Consider the following 26,457-nt stretch of genomic DNA (forward strand, 5'->3'; position numbering starts at 1 on the left):
GTAAGTCTCTTCTGATCTTTCTGATCTCAGTCTTCATCTTTCTTGTATACTCCAGGAAATAAGAAACATAACATGAATGATTGAATAAATTAATTTATGTCAGGATTTTATGCTGCGATGCAATAATAATGAATGTTATGTAACTTGTTAGTTCAAACATTGTAGGAAATGTTACATCAAAAACCTAGGTTTGGTTCTCAAATAGGTGCTATGCGTCAAGCCATGTTTGTTCAAAGTGATACTGCTTGAATATTGTTTGATGATGCGTAAGACAAAATGCACACACTCATCATAGCATAAGTATATACATTTCAATCATTCAGTATTATGTTAGAAATCATTGACAGATATATGTTCCTTAAGATTATTAATCAGCCTTGCTACTTATATTTGCAGAAAAAAGAAGCAACCCAACCTGTCCAAGCTTAATGTAGATGATTTCCTGGCCAAGATCCACCAGCAATGATGTTTTATACTGCAGAGTTATCTCTCTTGTTCAGAGGCGATTGGGCAGAGTTGTGACAATGACTTTATGAACAAGTCATCTTGCATCATCTTGCTGTAACTGCAGAAATGTGGAGACAGAACTACATCTTTTACTGTTCTTTGCTTCCTCCAACTTTTAACTGAAATACTGTTGAAGATGTCATCAAACCAAACACCTCTCAGACTAACTGCTGTTGTTTCATGTTGGACTGTGAGGTGACTTTCTGTAGAACTGCATCACTGAACTTTTGTTCAAGTCGGGTGTTTCAGTAAGAAATGTTCGGGCAAATGCATTTAAACACTAAGGAATGTAACAGGGCCCCATCATGACCAAATGATTTAGTGATGTGAATTAAGATGATTACTGAAGGCAAATTGATAATGCGAGATTTATTCTCCCTTGGAGACAGTGGCCTTTCACATTCCGTAAGCCCTTTTGTATTGTTACAAACATGGATCCAGTTGTCTGGTGTTATTTTTAAATAAGATACCTGTAAGTAACTCATACACATTGTATTCTGTAATACAAGTGGGATCAGATGGCATGTGGTTGAAGGTGGTAGAATTCAATATGTGGAGTTGTGTCCCTTAGTGCATGAAGTTGAAGCACCTGTTTGTGAGCTTAACTCCTCATTAAAGATCTGGCAGCACCAAGTCTATAACACAAGTCTATGATTTATCAGGTGGACTAACTGTACAGTTAAGTTACATGTACTAAATGGCTAAATATCAAACGCTGTTCAATAAATAAACACACAGTTTTTAAGATCTAGGAAACATGTAGACTTACTTGTGATGGTTTGAAAGTGGAACCAAATTGTAGTGTGAGCTTTGGAGATTTAGATTTGCAACGTGGTTATATCCATTGATCCATAGGAAAATTGTGTGCAAACTCTTGCATTCAGTTATTGATTTGAAGGTTTACCTCTAAACACACATACTTATCATGATGTTACAATGTGAAACCCTGGAAGTGGCATGTAAATATACCACTCCACTTTTACTTGGATATATTTTATCTTTCCATGATAAACAGTAATGATAATCACAACATGCCAAGTGTATGTTTAAGTAAAATGGACATCACTGTTTTTCCCAGTCAAAAGTTGAGTGGTATATTATGCAGGGATTTACAGGGAGTCCTGTATTTGAGGGTCTTAATTTTCAGGGGTCCTGGACAACAAAATGGGGGTCCCAGACACTTAAATATTATTATTAATACTGTTATTGTATTGTGTATCATGATCATTACATTGTTACAGTAATAAAATTGCAAATAATACTGTAACCCAGCTAGTAGCAAACTCAGTGATAACTTATTGTCACTTAATTGGAATTATTACAAAGAAGTATTTGGACTTTTTCTGAGTCCCTGTTGACGTGCTATGTATGTTATGGTGATACAGTCATCAAATCGGTTGTTTCAATCAGAGGTTACAATTGTGATTTTTAACCTCTGATTGGACCTATCAGGCTAGAGTACTGTATTTCCTCTAATAAGTGCCGGGGTTAAAGCAGCAGTTTAAGAGAGGTGCTTATTAGAGGAAATATGGTATATTCCATACTTAAGATTATGTGCCACATGACATAATCACTACCTATGCCATAATCATACATATTTCAGTAGTGTTTATCAGTTGGTGGCAAATAGCAAAGTTATGCAACTGGCTGTTTTGCCGATATATTTTTCAAGTCCGTGCTTCCAAGATCTCACGTAATTGTTTGATTTTGATAAAACATTGCTTGTGCCCTCTATCATAATTGTTGATGATGTTATCACTTTGTTGAATTTATCATCATACACAAATGATCAGATCAAACTGAGCATTATTACCAAGACAAGAAACACTTTAAATGTTTGTTCAAAGTTTACATATATGTGTCCTGTGTAAAAAGCAGATCGTAAGCTATGTCTGCATATTCAAGAGGAAAAAACAGGTTTGTGATACAATTGTGACATTGTACATTTCTGTTTAAGTTATTTGTGAAAATTGTGAAGCTTATTTATTTCTGTAACAAGCTGTATTAATTCAATGAGAAAAAGATTGTCATAATCAATAATGTTTTCCTTCATACTTGCATAATTTATATGTTAATATGCATCTTGTCCACTAATATCACTTGTGAAGAAAGTCAGCAAGCTGGACCTTTGCCTAATGTAAGTAAGATGTGAGCAAGATCATCAGTAATTTGAATATCTGTGTTATGATACAAATCCCAGATTTATCAAGCAGTATAACCCTGTATGTATACAACTAAGACAAATTATAGAACACCTGACGTTTCATTTTACGATAGTTAATCTGTCGTGCCATGACAGTATTACGCGCCATGACAGATAAAGTGTAGTATTATGCATCGGGTGTTTAAATTCTTTTGAGTAGTGTTGGACATGCTGGGTATTGTACAGAGATATGTAAAAATAGGTCAGTGTGCATCAATTTCGTTATACGGTCATTCTGTCTTTGTTATTTCTTTTCATTTCATGAAGGATATTTCAAGAAAAGAATTCTTTCTCATGTAAAATGTGATATTATAATAAAGGGCAAAAGTACAGATGTTTCAGATAATATTCCTGATGATATGAGTGTTGCATGCACTCAGTACAAATTTTCTGTGGTGAATGGTGCATACCTGGCCCCGATTTCTCGAAACAAACTTAAATTTTTGCTCAAATTTCAAACTGAATTTGACCATTTGAAACAGCTGGAGTTATAACTCGGCTGCATTTTAAAAATAAATAAGCCCCAAAACTTAAGTATTCTACACACCATACTCAAATTGTCTACTATGTTTGAGTTTAATATCGATTTCAGTTCATTGTGGAAAATGTGTTTTCTCAAATTTGAGTACAAACTCTAACTTAAGTCAAAACTCAGACTTAAGTTTGTTTCGAGAAATCGGGGCCTGGTCCTGTCATCATCAAAGTGGTAAACGGCTAACACCTGCGTCACTTTTGACTTTACTCTAACACCATGCCGGCTCTAACACGGCCTGCCATGCCGTGATATAACTGGAATTCTGTTCAGATTCACTCTCACTCTTTGGGTAATAATACAAAACATTAACTCCAAACCCAAGCCTTCGTTTCCTCACATGGGTATAATGTGTGAAGACCATTTCTGGTGCCACTCATTGTTATGTTGCGGATTTGTTGCTAATTGCAGCATGAAACCCCACTCACTCACTCATTCACCAGTGTTCTTATTATTTTCCATCAGAAGTTCATGCTGACCCAGGTGCAAGTGTTACATTGTTGTGGGTAAACGTGATATAAGCCTGGACGATACCACACCAACTGTAGGGTGACTTGTTTTCCTCATTGTATACCAGAAGATTACAAGATTTTTATCATTTACTAAAAATAAATAAATGTTACATGAACAGCATTTTTGTTATATTTTTCTAACAGATTGAAAAGTATGACATACATGTATATTGAATCTGGTGGCACCTTCTGTTTAAAATACATGCCTTCAATTGGTATGTGATAACAATGTTAATGTTTTGCTCCACTCCAGAGCCTTCTTAAATAACCTCATATACACCTGTAAACAATTGTATACATAATTTGTTATGTGATATTGAACAAATAGTGAATATGATTCTCACCATGTCGACAAGAATGAAAGCTCACCTTAATATTGTCACAGAATGATTGTTAATGTAGCACTTTGAACATGACTGAGGATCTGCATATTAGACATTATAAATACACATATTTACATGTCTCACCGAAGTGTGTAGACTCAAACCCGCATCTTTAAGCAATGCCCAAGTGTTTGAGCCTTTATTGTGGTATAAACTTAAAAATAACTCTGTACAGTATATCGATTTACAAAAACAGCAAAACCCTGTTCTTATGCAAATAATGCCATAAATAGACATTTTTAAATCAATTCTTGTAAATAATCAATCATAACATCACTCCAGTTACTCACTGACACAAAATCAACAGTAGACAACAGAGTGACATTGGAGAAGTTACATGCAAAAGTGAGACATGACCTGCCTATCTATTATCAACCAATCAATTTGAAAACCAATCAACCAATCAATGCAGAAACAATTTGATTGGCCACTCAAATGCCACAAAACCATTTGGAATTTGTTTATATACAACTTTACCTTTGATAGGGATACTCAGATATAACCCGTGAAGATCCGGGTTAGAATTGATCTTCAGTAGCCCATACTTGTCATAAGAGGGCATAAGGTATTGGGCAGTCAGACTCGCTGACTTGGTTGACACATGTCATCGTATCCCAATTGCGTAGATCGATGCTCATGCTGTTGCTCACTGGATTGTCTGCAGCATAAACTAAACTCACTACTACTACTCCTCAGATACGACAATGTTATAGAACTAAAGAGCAGCCTATTAAATCGTGGACTTGTGATTAACACGTTGACTGCCACCTGAGTATACCCGTAGTATCAATGTCTGGCCCAATTTGCCACTACGAGTTATCTTGTTGCTATATCAGTGGTAATTTAAAACAAGTTTCACATGTTGGCAAAACAGGCACAAGAAGCAATTGTGTCCTGGCGGTAACAAAGATCGCCAGGAGACGTTTGTTTCTTGTGCCTATTTTGCCAATATGTGAAGCTTGTTTTAATATACCACTGATGTAGCTCCGAGATAACTCGTAGTGGCAAATTCGGCCAGAACTGATACGAGTATACTCGTCATAGGCAGTCAACGTGTTAATTAACTTTAGATAACCACACTTGCTGAAGTGCCAATACTGAATACTATTAGTATGACAACATCTTTCAGCTGCAGTCACATTCAGTCCCAAGGTTGACACTACAAATATCCACATCAACATGTTGAGAGGTAGACTTTGTTTTACATGATAATGCAATGGCGTTTACTGCCTCTATTTGTTCCCAAGCTGGAGGAGTAGTCATTAAATTGTTTCTAAATAAGGACCATTCATTTATGTTTATACCAGACGACTACATGGACTTGAAACCCAGCAACCATTAAAGGAGAAAATTAAATGTTAAACTTTGACATAGTATCTAGCTTGTATCTAGAGGATGAATTTCATCTTACTAAGTGAAAATGTATAACTTGCAACCATTTGCTGAAATACCTGACCTTGGGACACCATGGAAATAAATCTTCAGTTGTATAAAGTATTACTGTATACTCCATTCTATTTTGATAAATATTGTGGGCCTAGCTGTCACCATACCTTTCTTTTGGACATCACTGTCTCCATCACTCCAATCTAATATTGCACATAATTTTTGCATGATCACAAGATCTGATCTTTGTGCCGTTGGAATCGGGTCCTGGTTATTTACTAAATTGAAATGGAGATATACAAAACTGAATAATTGAGGTTACATTAAGTTAAACAGAGAATAAATCCTGATGCACAGTAAACTGCATTCAACAAAATAACAACTGTGGTCCCTTGGAGTTCATCATAACTGTAGGTTACTGCATACAATTGTGAGTGAGTGAGTTAACAGTTTACATCACTTCACCAATATTGCAGCCATATAACATTGCATACAATAATGACAGGGTATGAGAAACATACTCTAAACATCTTCCAGTGCATCTGTTAATCACCCCTGGGACCAGCCTCGTTGGTCTACTGGATAAAGCGTTTGCCGACAGTAGAAGGTCAGTGGTTTGACTCCAGAATGTATCATAAGAAGGGACGTTGAAGGATGGTACTTGTTGTTGCCCTGCCTGGCGCTTGGCATTAAGGGATGAAGCAAGAATTGGTTAGCAGGGGTGGAAATAACTTTAAAATTGCTAGTGTACTCCGGTACAGTGGCACATGTAAAGTCACTTGCCCTGATAATTTTTCCACTATACCGGACGTTTTCTTGTTGAATTTTAAAATAAGCAACATAATTAATATTGGAAAGTCAACTGGACACCGGTACAGTGTGATATACAAATTTGCTTGCCCGACAGAAAAAAACACTGGACTCAGGCGTCGGGCAATGGGTTATTTCCACCCCTGGTTAGCCTGGAGTCAGAATGCTGAGTTTAATTTGGGTATTCATGTTAAACTTTAATATCTAGCTAGAACTATTAAACCAACAGTAGTCAGATGAATCATGCAATGCATGCATGCCCACGCTTGCATGCAGGCCAGGCATGCACTCCCACACATACACCCGTCACAGTCCTTATAGTGCAAAGTGCAATGTTCTTGAAAATTCTCCAACCTTCCTTTATAATAATCTTTGGCTTGTCAGTTTCAACAATATTTGGCATTTGGGGCTAACATATAAATCACAACTACAGAAACTCAACTTGCTTTCTTGTAGGAGGTGTCATGTTGTTTAACAGAATGGCCTAGAGGATGCTGGGAGGTCATGAAGTTAGCCAAGCCATTAATGTTGCTGCACATCGTGACATGTCCCTATTGAGTGAGTGAGTGAGTTTGATTTTACGCCGCTTTTAGCAATATTCCAGCAATATCACGGCGGGGGACACCAGAAATGGGCTTCAAACATTTTACCCATGTGGGGAATCGAACCCGGGGAATCGAACCCGGGCCTTCGGCGTGACGAGAGAACGCTTTACCCACTAGGCTACCCCACCGCCCCTCCCTATTGAGATAACTGGAGTATTGACAAAAGCTTCATAAAACCCTGCTCACGTACTAAAAGTTAATTGCTGCCAGTGCTTGGTTCAACAGTTTCAGCTGGATAATGGTGTAAGAGTCTACATCGAAATGGTGCTCTATGCAATAAACAAGTTCTCCATCAAGTCAGGCTACTTGGTTTCAACATTACATAATGTCAAAACTACCACAAAGAGACATATGACAGTAAAATGCTGTTTTGAGCCTGACGTGTAGAAGACAACAAATCATGTTGTCCTAAACATGAATACTGGTCCCTGAATTTTGTTTGAAACAGAAGCAATGTTAGGATTGTTTCACTTTTTGTGTCTCATCTCCCTGAGGTCTGAGAATGAGCAATATCAGTGATAAAGCTGCAGCGCATGTCCCAATGAGAAGTGGTCCTCTTGGGCTAAACTCCATGGCAACACCACCAACAAAAGGCGCCAACATGCGTGCGATGGACATGATGCTCTGACTGAACCCCATCAGGGCCCCCCCCGGTCCTGGTCCCGCCCTTTATGAATCGTCAGTGCAGTTGCCATAACTCTCATGACAGAAGTGACGATACTAAGTGGACACAATAACACTGCAATCCATACTAAATTGGGCGAGACTGTCAGGCTGAATAATGTCACAACTTCTAGAACTACCATGTGAAAATATAATTTACCATCATTATCATAATATTTTGCTAATCTTCCTACAAAAAGTCCACACAGAGTAGACACAGCCCCACTGTAGGAGGTCAAATAGCCAATGATCCGAGGTGATGCTTCGAACTCGCTCTGCGACATGAGACTGAAGCTCGAGCGGAACAGGATGACTGAAAATCCACCCAGAAACTTAATGAGAAACAGGTCCCACAGATTGTCCCAGTTGATGGCTCGGAAGGATCGAACCATCTCTTTAATGTTGAAGGAGTACCCTCCACTTGTTGATTTCAAGGACTTCGGAGATTTGTCTGGCGATGTTTCAGGATGTTCTGATGGTGTGACTGCAGGCAGGAAGAGCCACATGGTTGCTGCAAGGGAAGACAATGCTGTATTTGGGGTGCAGTGTTTTGGAACAGCTGATCATCATTTCAGTCGTATTCTACTGAGAACGTATTCTGCCCAAGAATCCCAACGAGGTGGAGCACCATTTAGTTTAAGACTCCCATTATGCAGACAACTACTACATAATAATCAATATCAAATCCAGCAAACTATAAAGAGATGATTAACAATTCTATCAGTTCTCATTAAATTACATTACAGTAATAACATAATGATGCAAATTTACCGATGCAAAATCTTTTGTTTGTGATAACGTTTTGTCTGAAAAAATTAACGTTTACTTGGGAAAATAGGAATTGTAAATAAAGATGAATTCTTGACAATTTTCATTTGCTATAGCTTTATTTATTCCACTTTCACCTTTGTCATTCTCAGTACTAAAATAATGAATTATAATTTTAGTATTTCAAGGGGAGACATAAAATTAAAATAAAAACAACTTAATAATACTTTAATGACAAATGCTCCTAGGGCTTATGATCAGGTGACTAAGTGGCAGAGCCCGACCATCTGATTCAGTAGTCTCCGTTACGCAGAGTATCGGTTGCTGGGGATCAACTGTATCCCAAAGTCCCCATATTTGTTAATATGACAAACCATTTACACTCTCCGAGTTCCCATTCTTATTGAATACTGAATCATGGGAAAACTGGTTACACTTTCAATCACATTCTATATGGTTATAATATGTGCAAATAACTGACCTCTTACATCACAGCTATTATTGCTGTATTTATGTTGTCATCATATGATGAAATCTTTGGTTTTCTTTGTTTATATTAAAAAATCAAATGAAAAAATCAAATGAAAGCTCCAAATATTTTCAAATATGCAATCCAAGCTTGTTTTGTTTGTTTGGAATAGAATATATGGAATATATAAACAATGTTTATAATGAACATGCTTATAACAAACTGACAGACATTTCAAACTGCTTTTTTTGTCCCCTACACACAGTATATGTTTCTGTCAAAATATGCGTATAATGAACTTAACTGAATGGTCCCTTTGTTTGTTATTACGATTCTTTAGTGTCTTCAAATATGCAATTAACATTCCATATAGGGTCTCAGAAATTACTGCGATAAAAGAAGGATTTCCCCAAATAATCATGTCCGACATTTGAACAGACAGGTAGGAAAATCAACCGAAATACCACAGTGATTTCATCATCTGAAGTATCTGCCCATTAATGAACCCATCTTAACTACCCCAGGAGTTTTTTCTGCCTATTTGTGGTGAGTGTATAAATACAGAGCAGTTTCAACCCACCAGCATTGAGGAAGAAGGTCAGACAGGCCAACACACCAACCACAGCGAAGCCTCCAGGCCATTCTGCAATATGGCCGCCAACCATTGGTCCTAGAATGAATCCAAAGCTTGAGGCCGCATTAAACTGTCCAAAAACATGCGAGTGCTTCTCTCTTGATGTTATGTCGGCCAGATATGACTTTGAGATGTTTTGACTGTGCTTGAAAATCCCTGTAAATACCAAAACATTTATGGTGAGGTGACACAGGGTTTATATTACATCAAAGATGACTGCACTTCTAGAATGATGTGCTAGATTAACGTTCATTTCCTAAAAATGTATAGAAATAAATAACTCTGTATAAACTGAAAAGGAACCCAAGTGAACTGGGACATTCAGACCTGAACCTGAGGAAAATCTGGACGTGTTTCGTTTACAGCATTTTCGTGTCAGACAGGGTTGCATAGGAAAACAATAAGGTTGAGAGACTGTGAGACCGACTCAGCAATGTGCATGTATGCGTGTCTGCTTTACTAGCCTTGACTAGTCCTGGTTTTACAGTGCTATCCCACTGAGATATCATGCCAAAGTTAACATGGATATTGAACTCAAAACACAGTAAATGGGGGTCCTTGTCTTTTCTCTTTAGTGACAAGTCTTGGGCAGAGAACAGTCTAAGTAAATTTAGGCTCAGTATTATTCGTTACACTGCTATACTGAGTCTAACAAAACCTAGTACATGTAGAAGGTCGCGTCAGCTAACCTTTTGAACTGAACAATCAGAACACAGCTTACCAAATTGTGAAAGTTAACATCGCACATACCGTTTAAACCTTTACCTCAAAAACTCAAATGTTTCCGAAGGCTATTTTCTGCTTCCGAGTGATACAGAAGCAGTCGCTAAAAATAGCTTTTTTGTCAATATTCAAGGATGTCACCTTGTGAAATTATAATCAAATAGTAACCATGTCATTAGAAACCCATAAGCGAATATACTGCATGTCAAATATCTGTGTTTTATGCAGATTTTGGTTTGTTGATAGATCAGTGTCAGTGACCAGGGAAGAGAAAATCCAAAACCCGTTTTGTAAGTCCCGCCAAACCCTAACAAGTAGTCATTGTCTGATTGGTTAAATCCGTTCGTCCGTCTCGCATTTGATTGGACAATCATAGGTCGCTCAAAGGTCAGCTAACGTGACCTTCTACTAGGTTTTGTTAGACTCAGTATAGTAGTGTAACGAATAATACTGATCCTAAGTTTACTTAGACTGGGGCAGAGTAACAAGTAGAACAGTGTAAAGTGTTTTGGGTATGACACAGCCAGGGGATTGAACACTGACTTTCAGCTCAAAAGGTAGACCCTCCATCCACTAGACTAAATGGCATTGTATATTCACACTAGACCAAAGAGCACAAAATGTAAGACATGCTGGTCAAAAAAGCCTGTCTCCAATGTAAAGGTGTCCTATGCATACTTAAATGTGTAAAATACACAGTCAAGTAAACCCTCAGGAGTCATAACCTGATTGTGTGGAGATCAGTGCTGCTTTTACCAATATTCCAGCCAAATGCCACCAGATGGCATTAGACTTAGGCCCCCAAAAATAAATGTTGTGGTTCCGATTTCCTACATTTCAGAACTAGGGTAGGTAAGTAGGGTTGTTTGTTTTTTGCAAAATATTTTTACATTACTCATGTGCTAGAAAATAAATTTAATTTATTATGTGGTGAGTAAAATTGTTAGGCTCAGCGGGAATATTTAGGGTCGGTCGGGAAATCGGAACCACAAGCTTTTCTTTTTTTAGGCCTTATATACATGATACCCATGTGAGAATCAAACACAGGTATTTGATATGATGGGCAAAAACACTGACCACCACATCACCCATCAATCTTTGCTGAAAGATCCTGTGACATTCTGTTAATGCTTAACACAAACATTCCTTCACAACACACTGAAATATGCTTCACACACAGTACCAAAATGGGAGTCAAACAGACATGTTCCATTTCCTGAGCAAACACACTGACCATTCCACCAGCTAAACTATCCCCCTCACTGCAGACTGATTGTATGACATTCTGTTACTGCCCAACACAAACACTCCCTGAATGTGTACTCAATGTATAGTCTACCCAGACGCCAAATCTCCATCCAGAGAAGCAGCATGCCTTGGATGAGTGAACCAATGTTTCACAAATTGCAGTGTCCTCTAATTCTTGAGAAGAGTAAACAGTAAAGATAATGTTGAATGTGAATATAATCAAAACACAGAAAACAAAACACAGAAAACCTATTGGAAGATATGCCGTGTCACACAAAGCCTATTGGAAGATATGTCTTAGTCACACAAAACATTTTGGAAGATATGTCTCTGTCACACCAAGCTTATTGGAAGATATAGAGGATACTAAACAGCCTTCCGTGTAATACCATTTTTATTAAACGAGTTAATGATTTGGTATCGAACGAGCGAAAGCAAGTTGAATACTAAATCTTTCACGAGTTTAATAAAGATGGTATTTCACTGAAACGAGTTTAGTATTCTGTTTATTACTCTCCGATATAAATTGATAGAAACTGCGGCGAAACTGCCTACAGTGTGATAACTCTCAGCTTTTCGCGAGTCAAGCGACAGAGGTATTAGCATTGTGACATCATAGCTGTAAGCCATTATGACGTCATACGTCTAGCGATATACACTAGGGTAATATTGCCGTAAAAATATTACACTGCAGTATCCTACACTGCGCGAGTAATAAATGCCTTTGTTACACAAAGCCTATTGGAAGATATGCCTTTGTCACACTCTGGTCAGGCATTACTCTGGATGCCAGATCAGATATGTAAAAGAGTTGTCTACTTTCTATTATTAACTAATACATACATCCTTACATAATTGTGATGAATGTAGAAATGAAATGATTAGCAGTTTATGAGGAGGTAGTCAGTATTTGATGACTGAGAAAGAACTAACGTCTATGAAGGATGTTGTACAAGAATGGGTGATGATTATGTTGAAAGAAGCTTCCTGTTAACCAGCACAGTTTATTAAGACTTTAAACAACTTTTGGTGCTAAAACTTAAGTATCCTACAAACAGAATAGATCTACATTGCCAAGTTTTATGAAGTTTGGTTGGAGTGTAATGCTAATTGTTTAACAAATTTGAAGAATTGATACCTTAGCTACCCAAGAATTGCATCTAAATATATGTGTTTCATGTGCAAGTAATACTTATCACTTCAAAATGTGTTTCTCTGATTTCTAAAATCAAATATGTATTTTTTGTCTCATATTCTCTTGCCATGTAGACAAAATAATTAGGCTTCTTAATAATCAACAGTCATTATCTCAACATGTAATTATATACATGACAATTCTTATGCATCTAAAATGATAAATTAATTAAACATTATTAATCAAATTTTGTATCACATTACATTTCAATGCAGCTAATTGATTGGATGGACTACAGACCCTCTGTTCAGATAATTAGCCATCACAGGTTTCCCCTTATCTTCCAATGGCAGATGGAGCCATTTTGTTCAACCATAACCATGGCAACTACAAGTGCTGGCTTTATCTGGGATCCTCACAATGTGGTAGACATATCACACATCTACAAACTGTCAGTTCACTCAGTCCAATATTCAACAAGTGTGACAGGGATTTGTATCGAAATATACGAGACCACACACTGGCATGCCAATTGGAATTAAATCTTGGTTTAAATTTGTGATTATTTAACTAGTAATCTTCTCCGTTTTTCAGTTTTCTTACCAATGCATATAAATGCTGTTGAAGAGGAAAATTATAATGACATTTTCAGCAGATATGGGGCTGAATACTATCCTCAGAGCAGGTCTAGATACACCCCTGATGACATGCCCAATCCCATGTTAAAACCCCTCTGAGGAGGTCTAGATACACCCCTGATGACATGCCCAATCCCATGTTAAACCCCCTTCTGAGCAGGTCTAGATACACCCCTGATGACATGCCTAATCCCATGTTAAAACCCCTCTGAGCAGGTCTAGATACACCCCTGATGACATGCCCAATCCCATGTTAAACCCCTCTGAGCAGGTCTAGATACACCCCTGATGACATGCCCAATCCCATGTTAAACCCCTTCTGAGCAGGTCTAGATACACCCCTGATGACATGCCCAATCCCATGTTAAACCCCTTCTGAGCAGGTCTAGATACACCCCTGATGACATGCCCAATCCCATGTTAAACCCCTTCTGAGGCAGGTTAGAAATGCCCAATCCCATGTTAAACCCCTCTGAGCAGGTCTAGATACACCCCTGATGACATGCCCAATCCCATGTTAAACCCAGGGTCCTAGATCTGATGAGCAGGTCTAGATACACCCCTGATGACATGCCCAATCCCATGTTAAACCCCTTCTGAGGAGGTCTAGATACACCCCTGATGACATGCCCAATCCCATGTTAAACCCCTTCTGAGCAGGTCTAGATACACCCCTGATGACATGCCCAAGTCCCATGTTAAACCCCCCCTCTGAGGCAGGTCTAGATACACCCCTGATGACATGCCCAATCCCATGTTAAACCCCCTCTGAGGAGGTCTAGATACACCCCCATGCCCAATCCCATGTTAAACCCCCTCTGAGGGAGGTCTAGACACACCCTGATGACATGCCCAATCCCATGTTAAACCCCTCTGAGGCAGGTCTACAGATACACCCCTGATGACATGCCCAATCCCATGTTAAACCCCCTCTGAGCAGGTCTAGATACACCCCTGATCTATGCCCAATCCCATGTTACACCCTCTGATGACCCCTGATGACATGCCCAATCCCATGTTAAAACCCTCTGAGCAGGGATACAGATGACATGCATGCCCAATCCCATGTTAAAATGAGCAGGTCTAGATACACCCCCTGATGACATGCCCAATCCCATGTTAACCCCCCCTCTGAGCAGGTCTAGATACACCCCTGATGACATGCCCAATCCCATGTTAAACCCCCTCTGAGCAGGTCTAGATACACCCACACCCCTGAGGAGGTCTAGATACACCCCATGCCCAATCCCATGTTAAACCCCCTCTGAGAGGTCTAGATACACCCCTGATGACATGCCCAATCCCATGTTAAACCCCTTCTGAGGCAGGTCTATGAAACACACCCTGATGATATGCCCAATCCCATGTTAAACACCCCTCTGAGGCAGGTCTAGATACACCCCTGATGACATGCCCAATCCCATGTTAAACCCCTTCTGAGCAGGTCTAGATACACCCCTGATGATATGCCCAATCCCATGTTAAACCCCCTCTGAGGAGGTCTAGATACACCCCTGATGACATGCCCAATCCCATGTTAAACCCCTTCTGAGCAGGTCTAGATACACCCCTGATGATATGCCCAATCCCATGTTAAACCCCCTCTGAGGAGGTCTAGATACACCCCTGATGACATGCCCAATCCCATGTTAAACCCCTTCTGAGCAGGTCTAGATACACCCCTGATGATATGCCCAATCCCATGTTAAAACCCCTCTGAGGAGGTCTAGATACACCCCTGATTACTTGCCCAATCTCATGTTAACAACATAGCATAGATGAGAAATCACTTATTGCTTTGCTTTATTAAGTATTCTGTCATTTCTTTTTCATTAGAAATAGAAACTAACTCAATGCTTTTCATATCCTTGACTTCCCTGCCCACTGATGCATAAATCATTGCCTGATCTGTGCCCTGCCGTACAGGAGTGGAACTATTGTATTTCCTTGTCTTAGCAATGGACTTCCTCATTGACCGATACGCCTTGGAAGTGGACATATACCCAATATTCAACCACCATATACGATTTGACAACTAAAATATAACCAAAAACTATATCACTTTGATGCTTCCCTTTAGATCTTTTGACAAAAGAAAAAGCTGGTAAGAAATGAAGCAAGGTCTTCATTAAGTTTTCAGATAATAGTTTGATTCTAATGACACTTGATACATGTATAATTATTTTCATGCCAATATAATCTGATGTAATAGAACATCAGAGCTGTACCAAACTATACCAACAGAGTATTTTGTTTTTCATTTTGAAACATTCTACATTGGCCCTCAAACTCTTCAACCTGTTTGCAATCCAAAATACATGAAGTAAAGATTCAGAATTTGTTTAACAGAACGAGCAGATAGAATTAGAATTAGAATTTTCACCATGTCTTGGTGCATTATGCATACAGTTGACTGAAGAATCAGGAATTACAATGCAGATGTGTTTCAGTAATCACAAATCAGCATCCTCCCACAGGGAGCAGTGCCAATTACCAAACATATCCACTTACACGTGTGCCCAACGCAGAGCTAATCCTTGGGTGAGACACATTAGCAGATGTACCTTAAAGGTGAAACATCAGATCTGGACAAGGAATCATATTTTCTATTTATGGATGCTTATTGTATATCCTGATAAGTATTTACATGTCACAGTATAACTAATATTCTGTTTAAAGTTTATAGTTCTGAACACTGACATCATCTACCTTGCTTACAGAGGAAAACTGAAATTATCAAACTCTGTCACTAATGTTCATATGGACTTGTTCCTGGCTGTCACTGAGTGATGTTTCGAGGGAGGGAGATTCATCTCTTATTCTGTAGTATGGCATTGCACCTTGGTTGTTCTAGAATCAACATATCAACGATATGTAATTTCATCAGAGACCTGATGCTGACCTACCTCCTGGTATCCTGGCTAGGAGCATGATAAAGATGGAGGTCGAAAGTCCCATAATTCCATAGCCACATCCTGTAAGGCCCAGTGTCACAATGAGACTCGCGCGTCTCCCCACCATGTCACTCCACTTGCCCTACACAAACAAACATGTCTGATATCAGCAGAACGATTACAGTGCAATTGTAAACTGGAATCAACAGTTCCCTATATTTTGTAGACAGGCTAGGTATAGGTTAGTGCCTTCCTCAGGGCGATTAGACTTTCAGTGCTCAAGGCAACAACATCCTACCTATGCTGGTGTAGTTACAGTGTGTAACAAGGGACAAGGTCATTTGTATCCCCTGTCCATTGTAGAACAAAAGCACATCTACCGGTACACTATTTGTCAAATGTCTGAACCAAGTTTGGCTAGGACATCTATTATGGTTTTGAAAACAAAACAGATGAATTGACAAACCGGTTTCCATTATTCTCTGCTAACTTCGATGGGGTTGGGGATAAAATATCAAAAGGGACTGGTTCACCACTGGACCTATATAATAACCAAATTTGGCACCCAAAAATTGTATGGATTTCTTGTACTTGAAACAAGCAGAGACTATTTTCCTGCCAAGTCAAAAGTGTTGCCATGGCAACCTGAAAAATAATTTAGAAAAAACCAACCAAAGTATAAAAATGTCCGAGTTCACCACAAGACCTAATCATGTGCCACGATTGGTGCAGAAATATCGTACAGTTTTCAAAATGATCTGCAGCTAAAACGAAATGTGATGGACAGACATCACCCATTTCTATATCCCCCACTGACTTAGTATAATTTTATGTTTTACCCATATGGTGAAACATGACCAGTCTCATATTTATCACATGTGCACATATCACTTTTGCCTAGCAACCATTGTTTCTGTCTTTTGTCGTCTGTGACGTCATTAAACACTTGAAAGTGACATCAATGAGTAGGGCTATCATACTTGCTTACCATGTTTTACAGCAAAAATGTACATGAATACATGAATAAAATGGATGATAAAGAAATTATTACACTCGAAGAAGTGTGTCATATGACTTATACGAAACTTGTGCAAAATTATAAATTTTTGCACACATTTCGTATAAGTTGTATGACACACTTACTCATGTAAAAATCACTGTTTATTGGCCATTTGTTTGTACTATGAAGTTATGAGTGAACTACAATGATTGAAATATACATGTGTACTTCTGTGCAGGTTTAATATGGCATCCACACTTACGGTGTAACTAGTTGTCACTGCAGGTCCAAGAGGTTCTAAACATGTCCATGATGGAATCACAAACTTCCAAAAACAGGTCATAAGGACCTTCAAATGTCCACAATAATTCATTAAAACAACAATCTCTCGTTAACATGTTCATGTAACAACTGATAGTTGAGGACTCCTGTGTAATTTAAACTGTTTTGTTCAGGATAAGACAGCATATGGTACATCTTGAACACAGAGCCACATCACAAATCAGGTGAAGCTAAGCAACACTGGTTACAGAGAGTCCTTGATGCGTGACCATCTTTGGCAGCTTCACTCCTGAGTGAGTGAGTGAGTTTAGTTTTAGCAATATTCCAGCAAAATCATGGCGGGGAACACCAGAAATGGGCTTCAGACGTTGTACCCATGTGGGGAATCAAGAATTTCTATGACTTCAATCCTGCCCCACAAAAAAGCACATGTGACACATGTGGTCTCACCTTAGGCAAGTGAGTTTGTTCAAAATTGCCTCTGTTCACCCAGCAGTGAATGGGTACCCGGTGGGTAATTACATGACTGTTAACCTCACAGGCAGCTCTGGTTAACAGGGTAATAATGTCTTAGTGCCTTGAGCATGCACATGTGTGTGGATACAAGCATTTTATAAATAACCATTATTATTATTGTGTACACTCAGACACATCAGATATTCCTGTCAGAAGGCGAGATTAAAGGTTCACTCCTTATTTTCTTTATACTTTCTCTAAATATGTCAAGTAAGTGGACAAAAGGTGAGTGGTACATGTAGAATACAATTTGTCATTATTCGTTGTGGTTTGGAGTTGTAAGATACAGTTTCTGCAGATTACATTAATTATAATATTATATATAACATAATTATATACATAGTGATAATTAACATGCTAAATGTGTTTTAAATATACAGTTGGTTTATTTCTGGTTGGAGAAATAGAAAACCAAAACCTCAGCCCTTAATTATTAGTTTTTCAATTCAAGTATTTTGAGTCTGGGGATTCATATACCAGGGCTTAAAAACGTCTGGTCATGTTCCATGGCAGCATTTAATTTTTTCTGTTAAACCACAACACAAAAGGCTGCAAGCTTCATAATAACTATGGGTATACAGTACATTGATGGTGCTGCCCAGAATACCCTCAAGGTTGCTTCATCGTCTTCATCAACACTGAATCGTGACTGTGGAGGGATATTAGATCCGCAAACTCATTACTTCTAATGCACTCATGGTTTTTAGATTCAGATTTCTTCTCTTAAAGCTGCCAGTCTCTGACATTTCAAATGAAAAGGAATCAAGCTGTCTTATCTCGTCACAAAGTACCACAATTTGCATCAAGCAAGTTAGCAGATATACCACTCAGTGTGCCACTAATGTTGATTATTCCTGCTCATTACTGGCGAGGGAAAATGTATGAGAATATCCTTTCTCGTCTGTAGTTTGAGAATCCTGAAGATTAAAGTAAATGAAATTTGCTGGTGACTGTTTGTGGGGATAGCATCATGACTAAAGAAAACCATGATTCTTTAGTACTGATGACAGCAGGCAATGGAATTAGTCATCAGGAATAGATGTTCTTTTTTTCACTAAGATCAAAACAAATATTTGCTGTTTGAGACCAATCAAAGTAAATGTCATGTTGTCAATGCGGAGATTAGCGACACATGTAGCGATTGATGTACGACACACTGACGGCAGAAACCAACATGACCTTCACCTTTAAGCCTAAGGCATTGTGTACAAGAGCATCATTACCTAGGTAGTAGCGCAGAAACATAAGCCAGCGAACTTCTACGCTAATACCTCTCGGAGTGGATGTATCAGTGAATCAAAACCTTTGTTTAATCAAGCAGCTTGAGAGACGACATTGAAACTTTGCGTCTATCTCAGACTCAATCAGCGTGGGGGCATTATGTGGAGCTTGTATTATACAAGTTGATGAGCAATTTCATATGGGTCGTGGTTAGAAGACCCACAAGCGAGCTCCACAAGCCTGACTACACACACTGCAAGTTGTACATACAAAACATCAATGGGAAAAAACATGTGCTAATTAAAACCTGAAAAAGTTGGTTACAAAATCTCAGAATCGGATGACTTAGCCAAAAAGTTATTCATCCTTACGGTAATTCCTCTAAAGGGGCTTAATTATTTTCTCTCTTAAGAGTTTGAGTTGTGTGACCTGGCTAAACAGCTGAAATACTGGAATTGTTTATACAAAGACATTTTTAAGGAAAGATATGAACAGTCTCTGACTCACATGAAGAAAATAGCTCTGTGTTACAAGTATCCCCAGAGAGTAAAATAATAACTACTTACCAGTGTCAACATGTGCCATCATGATTCAAGTTCTGGGAAATAAGTTGCTTTCCCTCTTGATGCATGCAAGTACCTGCTGTCACTCGTTACATATTGATTTTTGGTCATATGCATTAAAATGATATTACATCCATTTCAACTTAATCATCACATGTATACAGAAGAAAACAATTTAGGGAGCATTCTGTTTTGATATTTTTATGAAATTGTGTATCAGTCCAAAAAATATCCCCTAAAACATTCATGGTTCCTTGCTTCTTTTGTTCAGGGACATATACCAGCAATAAATGTCTTCGTAAGTAACTGCTGTTGCAAAAGTTGAGTAGTTTGGGACTCTTGTCCACTTTTCAACCAAGATTGTTCTCTACAAATTTGTTTCAGACAATAATCCCACTGCATTGTGCAGTTTTGATAAACTTTCTCTCATCATGTCAATTTTCTACACATCATGGTGAGTATGACACTTTAAAAGGAGACTTTTATTCTGATTATCCTGCTTTTCCATCCTTTAACCTACCCATAAAAGGCACTTATTTGAAAATCAAAGGTCTGTGTTCGTCATGAAAATATCAATTGTGATGTAAAACATATAAGACATCACAAATATGACAGAAGTATGTACAGTTGCTTACCATCACCGGGCTGGAGAAGAGCTGAAGGGCTCCATACGTAGACCCTACAATGTAAACACAATAGGATTATGTCCTGTCCTGCAGATGGGTGAGTGAGGGGGTTGTGTTTCATGCTGTAGTCTGCAATATTGTAATCTCAGCAAGCTGAACTGTGTTCAAGCCTGGATTAGACAAACCACTAAGTGGATAGTGTGTGTCAACTGCCAGGGTGTTGTAATAATATGGCTAAAAGTGAAGTAAAACCATTTTCACTCACTCACTCACTCATTCTGATGAGTGAGTGAGTGAGTTTAGTTTTACGCTGCACTCAGCCCTATTCCAGCTATATGGCGGCAGACTGTAAATAATCGAGTCTGGGCCAGGCAATCAAGTGACAAACATCATGAGCATCGATCTACGCAATTGGGATACAATGACGTGTCAACCAAGTCAGCGAGCCTGACCATCCGATCCCGTTAGTCGCCTCTTACGACAATCATGGGTTACTGAAGATCAATTTTAACCTGGATCTTCATGGGTCTCATTCTGATGAAGCCAATCTCTAAGACCAGCATGGAATAGATTGATTGTTCCTTGCCAATTGGCTGATGTGATAGAGATATGGAGACTATTATTTCAAAATGATATTCATAATGATAACAGAAAACTATCAATCATTTACAACATGGTGCTCATGATCTGTGAGATGGAGAATCTTAGCTGAGTGTCCACAGCAAATTCATCATGATGAAAAAGTTCCACAGGATGAGACTAGAAAGGAGTTACTGTCATTGATGGTGACACATAAAGACACGTGAGTGAGTTTCTGTTTCTCTTCCAACATTTTTAATTTGTAAGGCCAGATCAATTTTATTTCTTGCTTTACGAATTTTTGTCCTTAGAAAACCTAAAGGCAGGAGAAAGAAAAAATTAAAAAATAGAATCACAAGTACTTTTCTTAAGTATTTTACATTTGGCAATTTATGAAGTGTATATGGGGCTAAAAACAATCTAAAAACTTTTTAAATAAGATTACACTTTTTAGCCAATAAAACCCTAATTAGATTTGTGGTGTCAGTTGTCGTTTTACTTATATTTAACAACTTTACAGGGAACATGACTTCATGATGGTATAACTTCACCTTATTCATATTAAATACAAAATGAAGAGAGTCACAGCTTACCAAATATCCCAGCTACAGTGGTAGAGGCGCCGAGACTGCGGGCATGAGGCAGGATAAGTGGCATGATCATGCTCACAGCAAACAGATCCTGGAACAGAGGCGTACCATATCAACCCGGTCACTGTCTTCCTTGTGAGTAGTAACATATCCACCAGGTCAGTAGTAACATGTCCACCAGGTCAGTAGTAACATGTCCACCAGGTCAGTAGTAACATGTCCACCAGGTCAGTAGTAACATGTCCACCAGGTCAGGTAGTATGTCCACCATCCACCAGGTCCACCAGGTCGGTAGTAACATGTCCACCAGGTCAGTAGTAACATGTCCACCAGGTCGGTAGTAACATGTCCACCAGGTCAGTAGTAACATGTCCACCAGGTCAGTAGTAACATGTCCACCAGGTCAGTAGTAACATGTCCACCAGGTCGGTAGTAACATGTCCACCAGGTCGGTAGTAACATGTCCACCAGGTCAGTAGTAACATGTCCACCAGGTCAGTAGTAACATGTCCACCAGGTCGGTAGTAACATGTCCACCAGGTCAGTAGTAACATGTCCACCAGGTCAGTAGTAACATGTCCACCAGGTCAGTAGTAACATGTCCACCAGGTCAGTAGTAACATGTCCACCAGGTCAGTAGTAACATGTCCACCAGGTCAGTAGTAACATGTCCACCAGGTCAGTAGTAACATGTCCACCAGGTCAGTCATGTCCACCAGGTCAGTAGTAACATGTCCACCATGTCAGTAGTAACATGTCCACCAGGTCAGTAGTAACATGTCCACCAGGTCAGTAGTAACATGTCCACCAGGTCAGTAGTAACATGTCCACCAGGTCAGTAGTAACATGTCCACCAGGTTGGTAGTAACATGTCCACCAGGTTGGTAGAAACATGTCCACCAGGTCAGTAGTAACATATCCACCAGGTCAGTAGTAACATGTCCACCAGGTCAGTAGTAACATGTCCACCATGTCAGTAGTAACATATCCACCATGTCAGTCTATATTTTGATTGCTTGGTTACAGATGCAAAAATCCTTTACAAACAATGAAGTCATTAATAAATACAAGTTTTTAATAGGCTGACAATTATATCTATAAATGTTATATGTTTATATTATAAAATTTACACATCACTTTCCCACCTACAGAAGGCAGCTGCAAAGTTTAACTGGCATTGTAAAGCATTAACGGAAGTGAATAGTTTTGTTCAGATGTAAATGGTTTATATTTACATTCTGACCAAATTTGACAAACTTGCTGTACAGTATACACATAACTTGACATTTTGAAAACCGTTTTAAATCATTTGCATCTCTTTATCTGGGCCACTGAACAGTTGAGAAAAATAATACATTAAAAAAAATATAAATGGGCAGGCCTAAATAATGAGGCAAATATCTGTGTCATTTTCACAGAATTAGCATTGAGTTTTTCACTGAAGCACAGGTGAGGACAATGTGACTGACTGACTGAGTTTGGTTTTACGCCGCTTTTAGCAATATTCCAGCAACATCACGGCGGGGGACACCAGAAATGGGCTTCACACATTGTACCCATGTGGGGATTGGTTTTCGGCATAAGCCACAGCGCTTTAGCCACTAGGCTACCCCACCGTCCCAGGACAATCTGAACAAAGCATGTAGGATGTACATGACAGGCTTGGTTTATAACACATGAAGGCACTCAATACACCTGCTGGAGGAGCTGGTCTTCAGAACATTTACTTGATGCTAGATAACATTGATGAAAGAAATGTTCAGATGTTGTCATGTGGCGGTATCTTTTGTTATGTATGAAATTGTTGTAAATCTGGATAAGATATGTGGATGAACTTCTTTATTGCAATTAGGAGAGTCATTTCAATGACATTCTAACAGTCCTATCAAGACTGTGACGTACAGAGTATGTTTGAGAAGCATGTATCCTTGTTTTCACAGTTGGTTCAGTTGGGATGTGGTTACATAGGAGTGGAGAAGCCGGTTGAGTATGTCACTGTTTGAGGTTATTTAGAGTGACTAATGGATGGCCCGGTTGTCTAAAGCACTGCAATTAGCTGTGCAGAGTTGGATCTGTTCTGCATGCCAGAAACCTATGACCTTGTGTTTGAATCCTGGTCTGCCCCGAGTTTGTTTTCTAGGTTTGTAAGCACCACCAATGCTTGTGGTAAAGCATCTAAATTCTATCTGCATCACCTGAAGATTTTCTCCCACTTCAAGCTCCTTGATAAAACTAGAATACTGTTCACATCAGTTCTAAACCCAACTCACTCACTCACTCACTCCTATCGAAGAAACAAAACCTGAATTCCTGCCACATCTTCTCCTTTCTGGATTCAAGAACAGAGGCATGCCTCATTCAAGATTATTAACTCATTTTTGACATTCATGTGCTCTCACATTAATTCACGTTCTTATGTTAATAATAAGTAATAGTCTGGACCATACAATCCAATGATTGATACCACGAGCATCGATCACCACGAGAATCGGTCAACACAAGCCTGACCACCCTGTGACATGGGTAGCTGGTTACAAGAAGCATGGATTGCTGTTGGTTGCTACCTGTAGTTGAATATAATATATGGATTGTCCCTTGATCTTGCGTGGTCAATTACCTATTTCACAATTCAGTTCTGAATAAACTGAGTTCTGAATTAACCTTTGCGTTTCAATTTGGAAATTACTTTGCTACACTTTGATTGTCCAAACTATTTATCAAACCTACAGTATAACATCTTTAATTGATTGAACTGTACGTTTGTAAAGGAAAGTACTGGCATCCACTAACACTAAAGTCAATGGAATACTGCAGAGTGCAGCATTGAACAACAAGCAAACAAATAAATAAACAAAAAACAAAGTTATCACATTACCATAGAGAAGAAAATGTGATAATGTGGCAGTTTGTTGTTCAATACCACACCCAGCAGTATTCCACCCATATATCACATACTAGTCTGTCTCACAGTCCCTGAACCACATTAATTTCCCTACTGCCAAGCCCTCTCTGCAGTGCTAAAGCCCTAAATAAAGCAAGTCTAGATTTCCTCAGGTTCAGGCTCTGGTCTCCCTAGGGCTCCTTTTCAATATAAATGGGCTTGTTTGTTACTATCAAAATTATATATATTCAGAGACTAAGCCTTAGTCTAATCACATACTTTCACAAGAAAATACTAGCCTGGGCCCCGTTTCACAAAGCTCTTGTAGCACTAGCACTATCGTAAGTCAGTAGTGTTACAGTATAGGAGGTAGGAATGCTACTAGGAAAGTTACGAGATCTTAGGCTTACGAGAGCTTTACTGGACCATACAATCCAGTGATTGACACCATGAGCATCGGTTTACACATATGGTATATGATGACACGCATCAACCCTGTCAGCGAGCCTAACCACCCTGTTACGTGGTTAGCCGCTTACAACAAGCATGAATGGCTGAAAACGACATCCAACCCGAATCTTCGCGGGAGTATGGATTGATCTCTGGTGTAAAAAACTGAACACATTACTTCGTGCAAACATATGAAAGTATGTGCGTTTCCTTGTTCAGTGTCGCAAGGCCTAATACTGGTGGAATGATAATCAAACGCAGCCGTGTATGACTGGTGTACAATATCTAGAATATTATTTCACGCTGTCTCATCAGTCGTCACGGTCTCGTGGTTGTGGACCAATCGCTTGATATATAATTTGATAGTGGTTTGTAGGAAAATAGAGTTGGTCAACACTAATCTGACCCGTTCAACATGGACTACTTTACCAAAAAGCCACTAAAGTTGACAAGAGCCGCGGGTTCCATGATTCTGGATGTAAATCGCCCCATGTCAACAGCCGTAACGACTTGTAGGTATCAGCAATGTGGATGTGGTACCTGTCACAGCGCGAGGTAGTTTCATACGGAAGTGGTTGCCTGCTAAAGTAAGGGAGATAACTCATAACAGCTTGTTTTACTTCGCCACATTGAAAATGTTGCTGGGGTTAGAGCAACCATCCTATGTTTGCACTATCCACTCCTAAGTGTAGGGTGTCCGGCGGAATAGGCATGCCCGTAAGCCTACTACAGATGCTCTAGTGTCACGCGTACACAGTCTTATGTCATTTAGACTGACTGTGTTTTTAAAACAATATATAGCTAAAAAAAAAAAAAAAACCCAACTACACATACATATGTCTAATGACTATGAAAGTCAGTCAACTGACGGTATCATCATTTTCCAAATAGCCATTTTGTTATAAACTTGATATTAACCCCGACAGTTTATATATACTTAAAAAAACCCACCTAAGTACCTCTTGCAATGTATTTCCAAACAGAATGCCATTTTTGAAATTTTATTCAGTTGAAAATATTATTTTAAAGTTAACAAAACGATATACTCTTCCCCATGTTGAAATACGGAAACCATAGTGATTATCTTTGGCCATGAGTTGTAACCGTTCTATGGATACCGTTATTTGACCACACTTTCAATTGTTCTCTTTACTTACGAGAAGGAAAGAGTGCTTGTTTACCAACCTTTCAGCAACTGTTATTGGTATCCATGACATCAAATGGAATCAGTGTTATAATTAGATCACACGTTCCATGGAGGTTCAAGTTATTTAAAGCTTCAACATGTTATCCCGCTTCAAAAGAAACATTGTAAAAATATGTCATAAGGAAAGTAGAGGTCAGAGTTCTTTTGGAATTTATTATAAAGTGGAATAAAGAATTATAAAAATAGTGACCGGAGAAAACAAACTTATACTCTACACTCGCTCCAAGCATAGATACGAGGTTGAGCCTGGACTGACGCTTAGTCGCTGAATATATAGTATGACCAGAAATTATTGAGAATTTTAGGAATATGTTTAATTGGATTTCTAGTATAAACAACCTTGACCAGCTATCAAGTGCTTGGGTTCATTCAAGAGAGACAACTCCGTTAATCCTTTTTCATTAGTTTGTGAAGAGTTATCCCCCTTTGTTT

The 26,457-nt window shown here is 38.8% G+C and overlaps 1 protein-coding gene across 1 annotated transcript; it reads right to left on the minus strand.

Annotated features, from left to right (window-relative positions):
* Nucleotides 1-7,075: 7,075 nt before the first annotated feature.
* Nucleotides 7,076-25,390, minus strand: LOC124290633 (major facilitator superfamily domain-containing protein 9-like). The gene is given in 7 exon segments (XM_046727401.1): nucleotides 7,076-7,586; nucleotides 7,589-8,112; nucleotides 9,419-9,628; nucleotides 16,123-16,252; nucleotides 20,328-20,371; nucleotides 21,491-21,578; nucleotides 25,248-25,390. Coding segments are annotated over 7 exon segments (1,251 nt in total). The 5' UTR covers nucleotides 25,311-25,390; the 3' UTR covers nucleotides 7,076-7,394.
* Nucleotides 25,391-26,457: the final 1,067 nt, after the last annotated feature.

This window comes from Haliotis rubra, unplaced genomic scaffold, assembly GCF_003918875.1.
Source record: "Haliotis rubra isolate DU_JTF1 unplaced genomic scaffold, ASM391887v1 Scf47, whole genome shotgun sequence".
Taxonomy (NCBI): Eukaryota; Metazoa; Mollusca; class Gastropoda; order Lepetellida; family Haliotidae; genus Haliotis; species Haliotis rubra.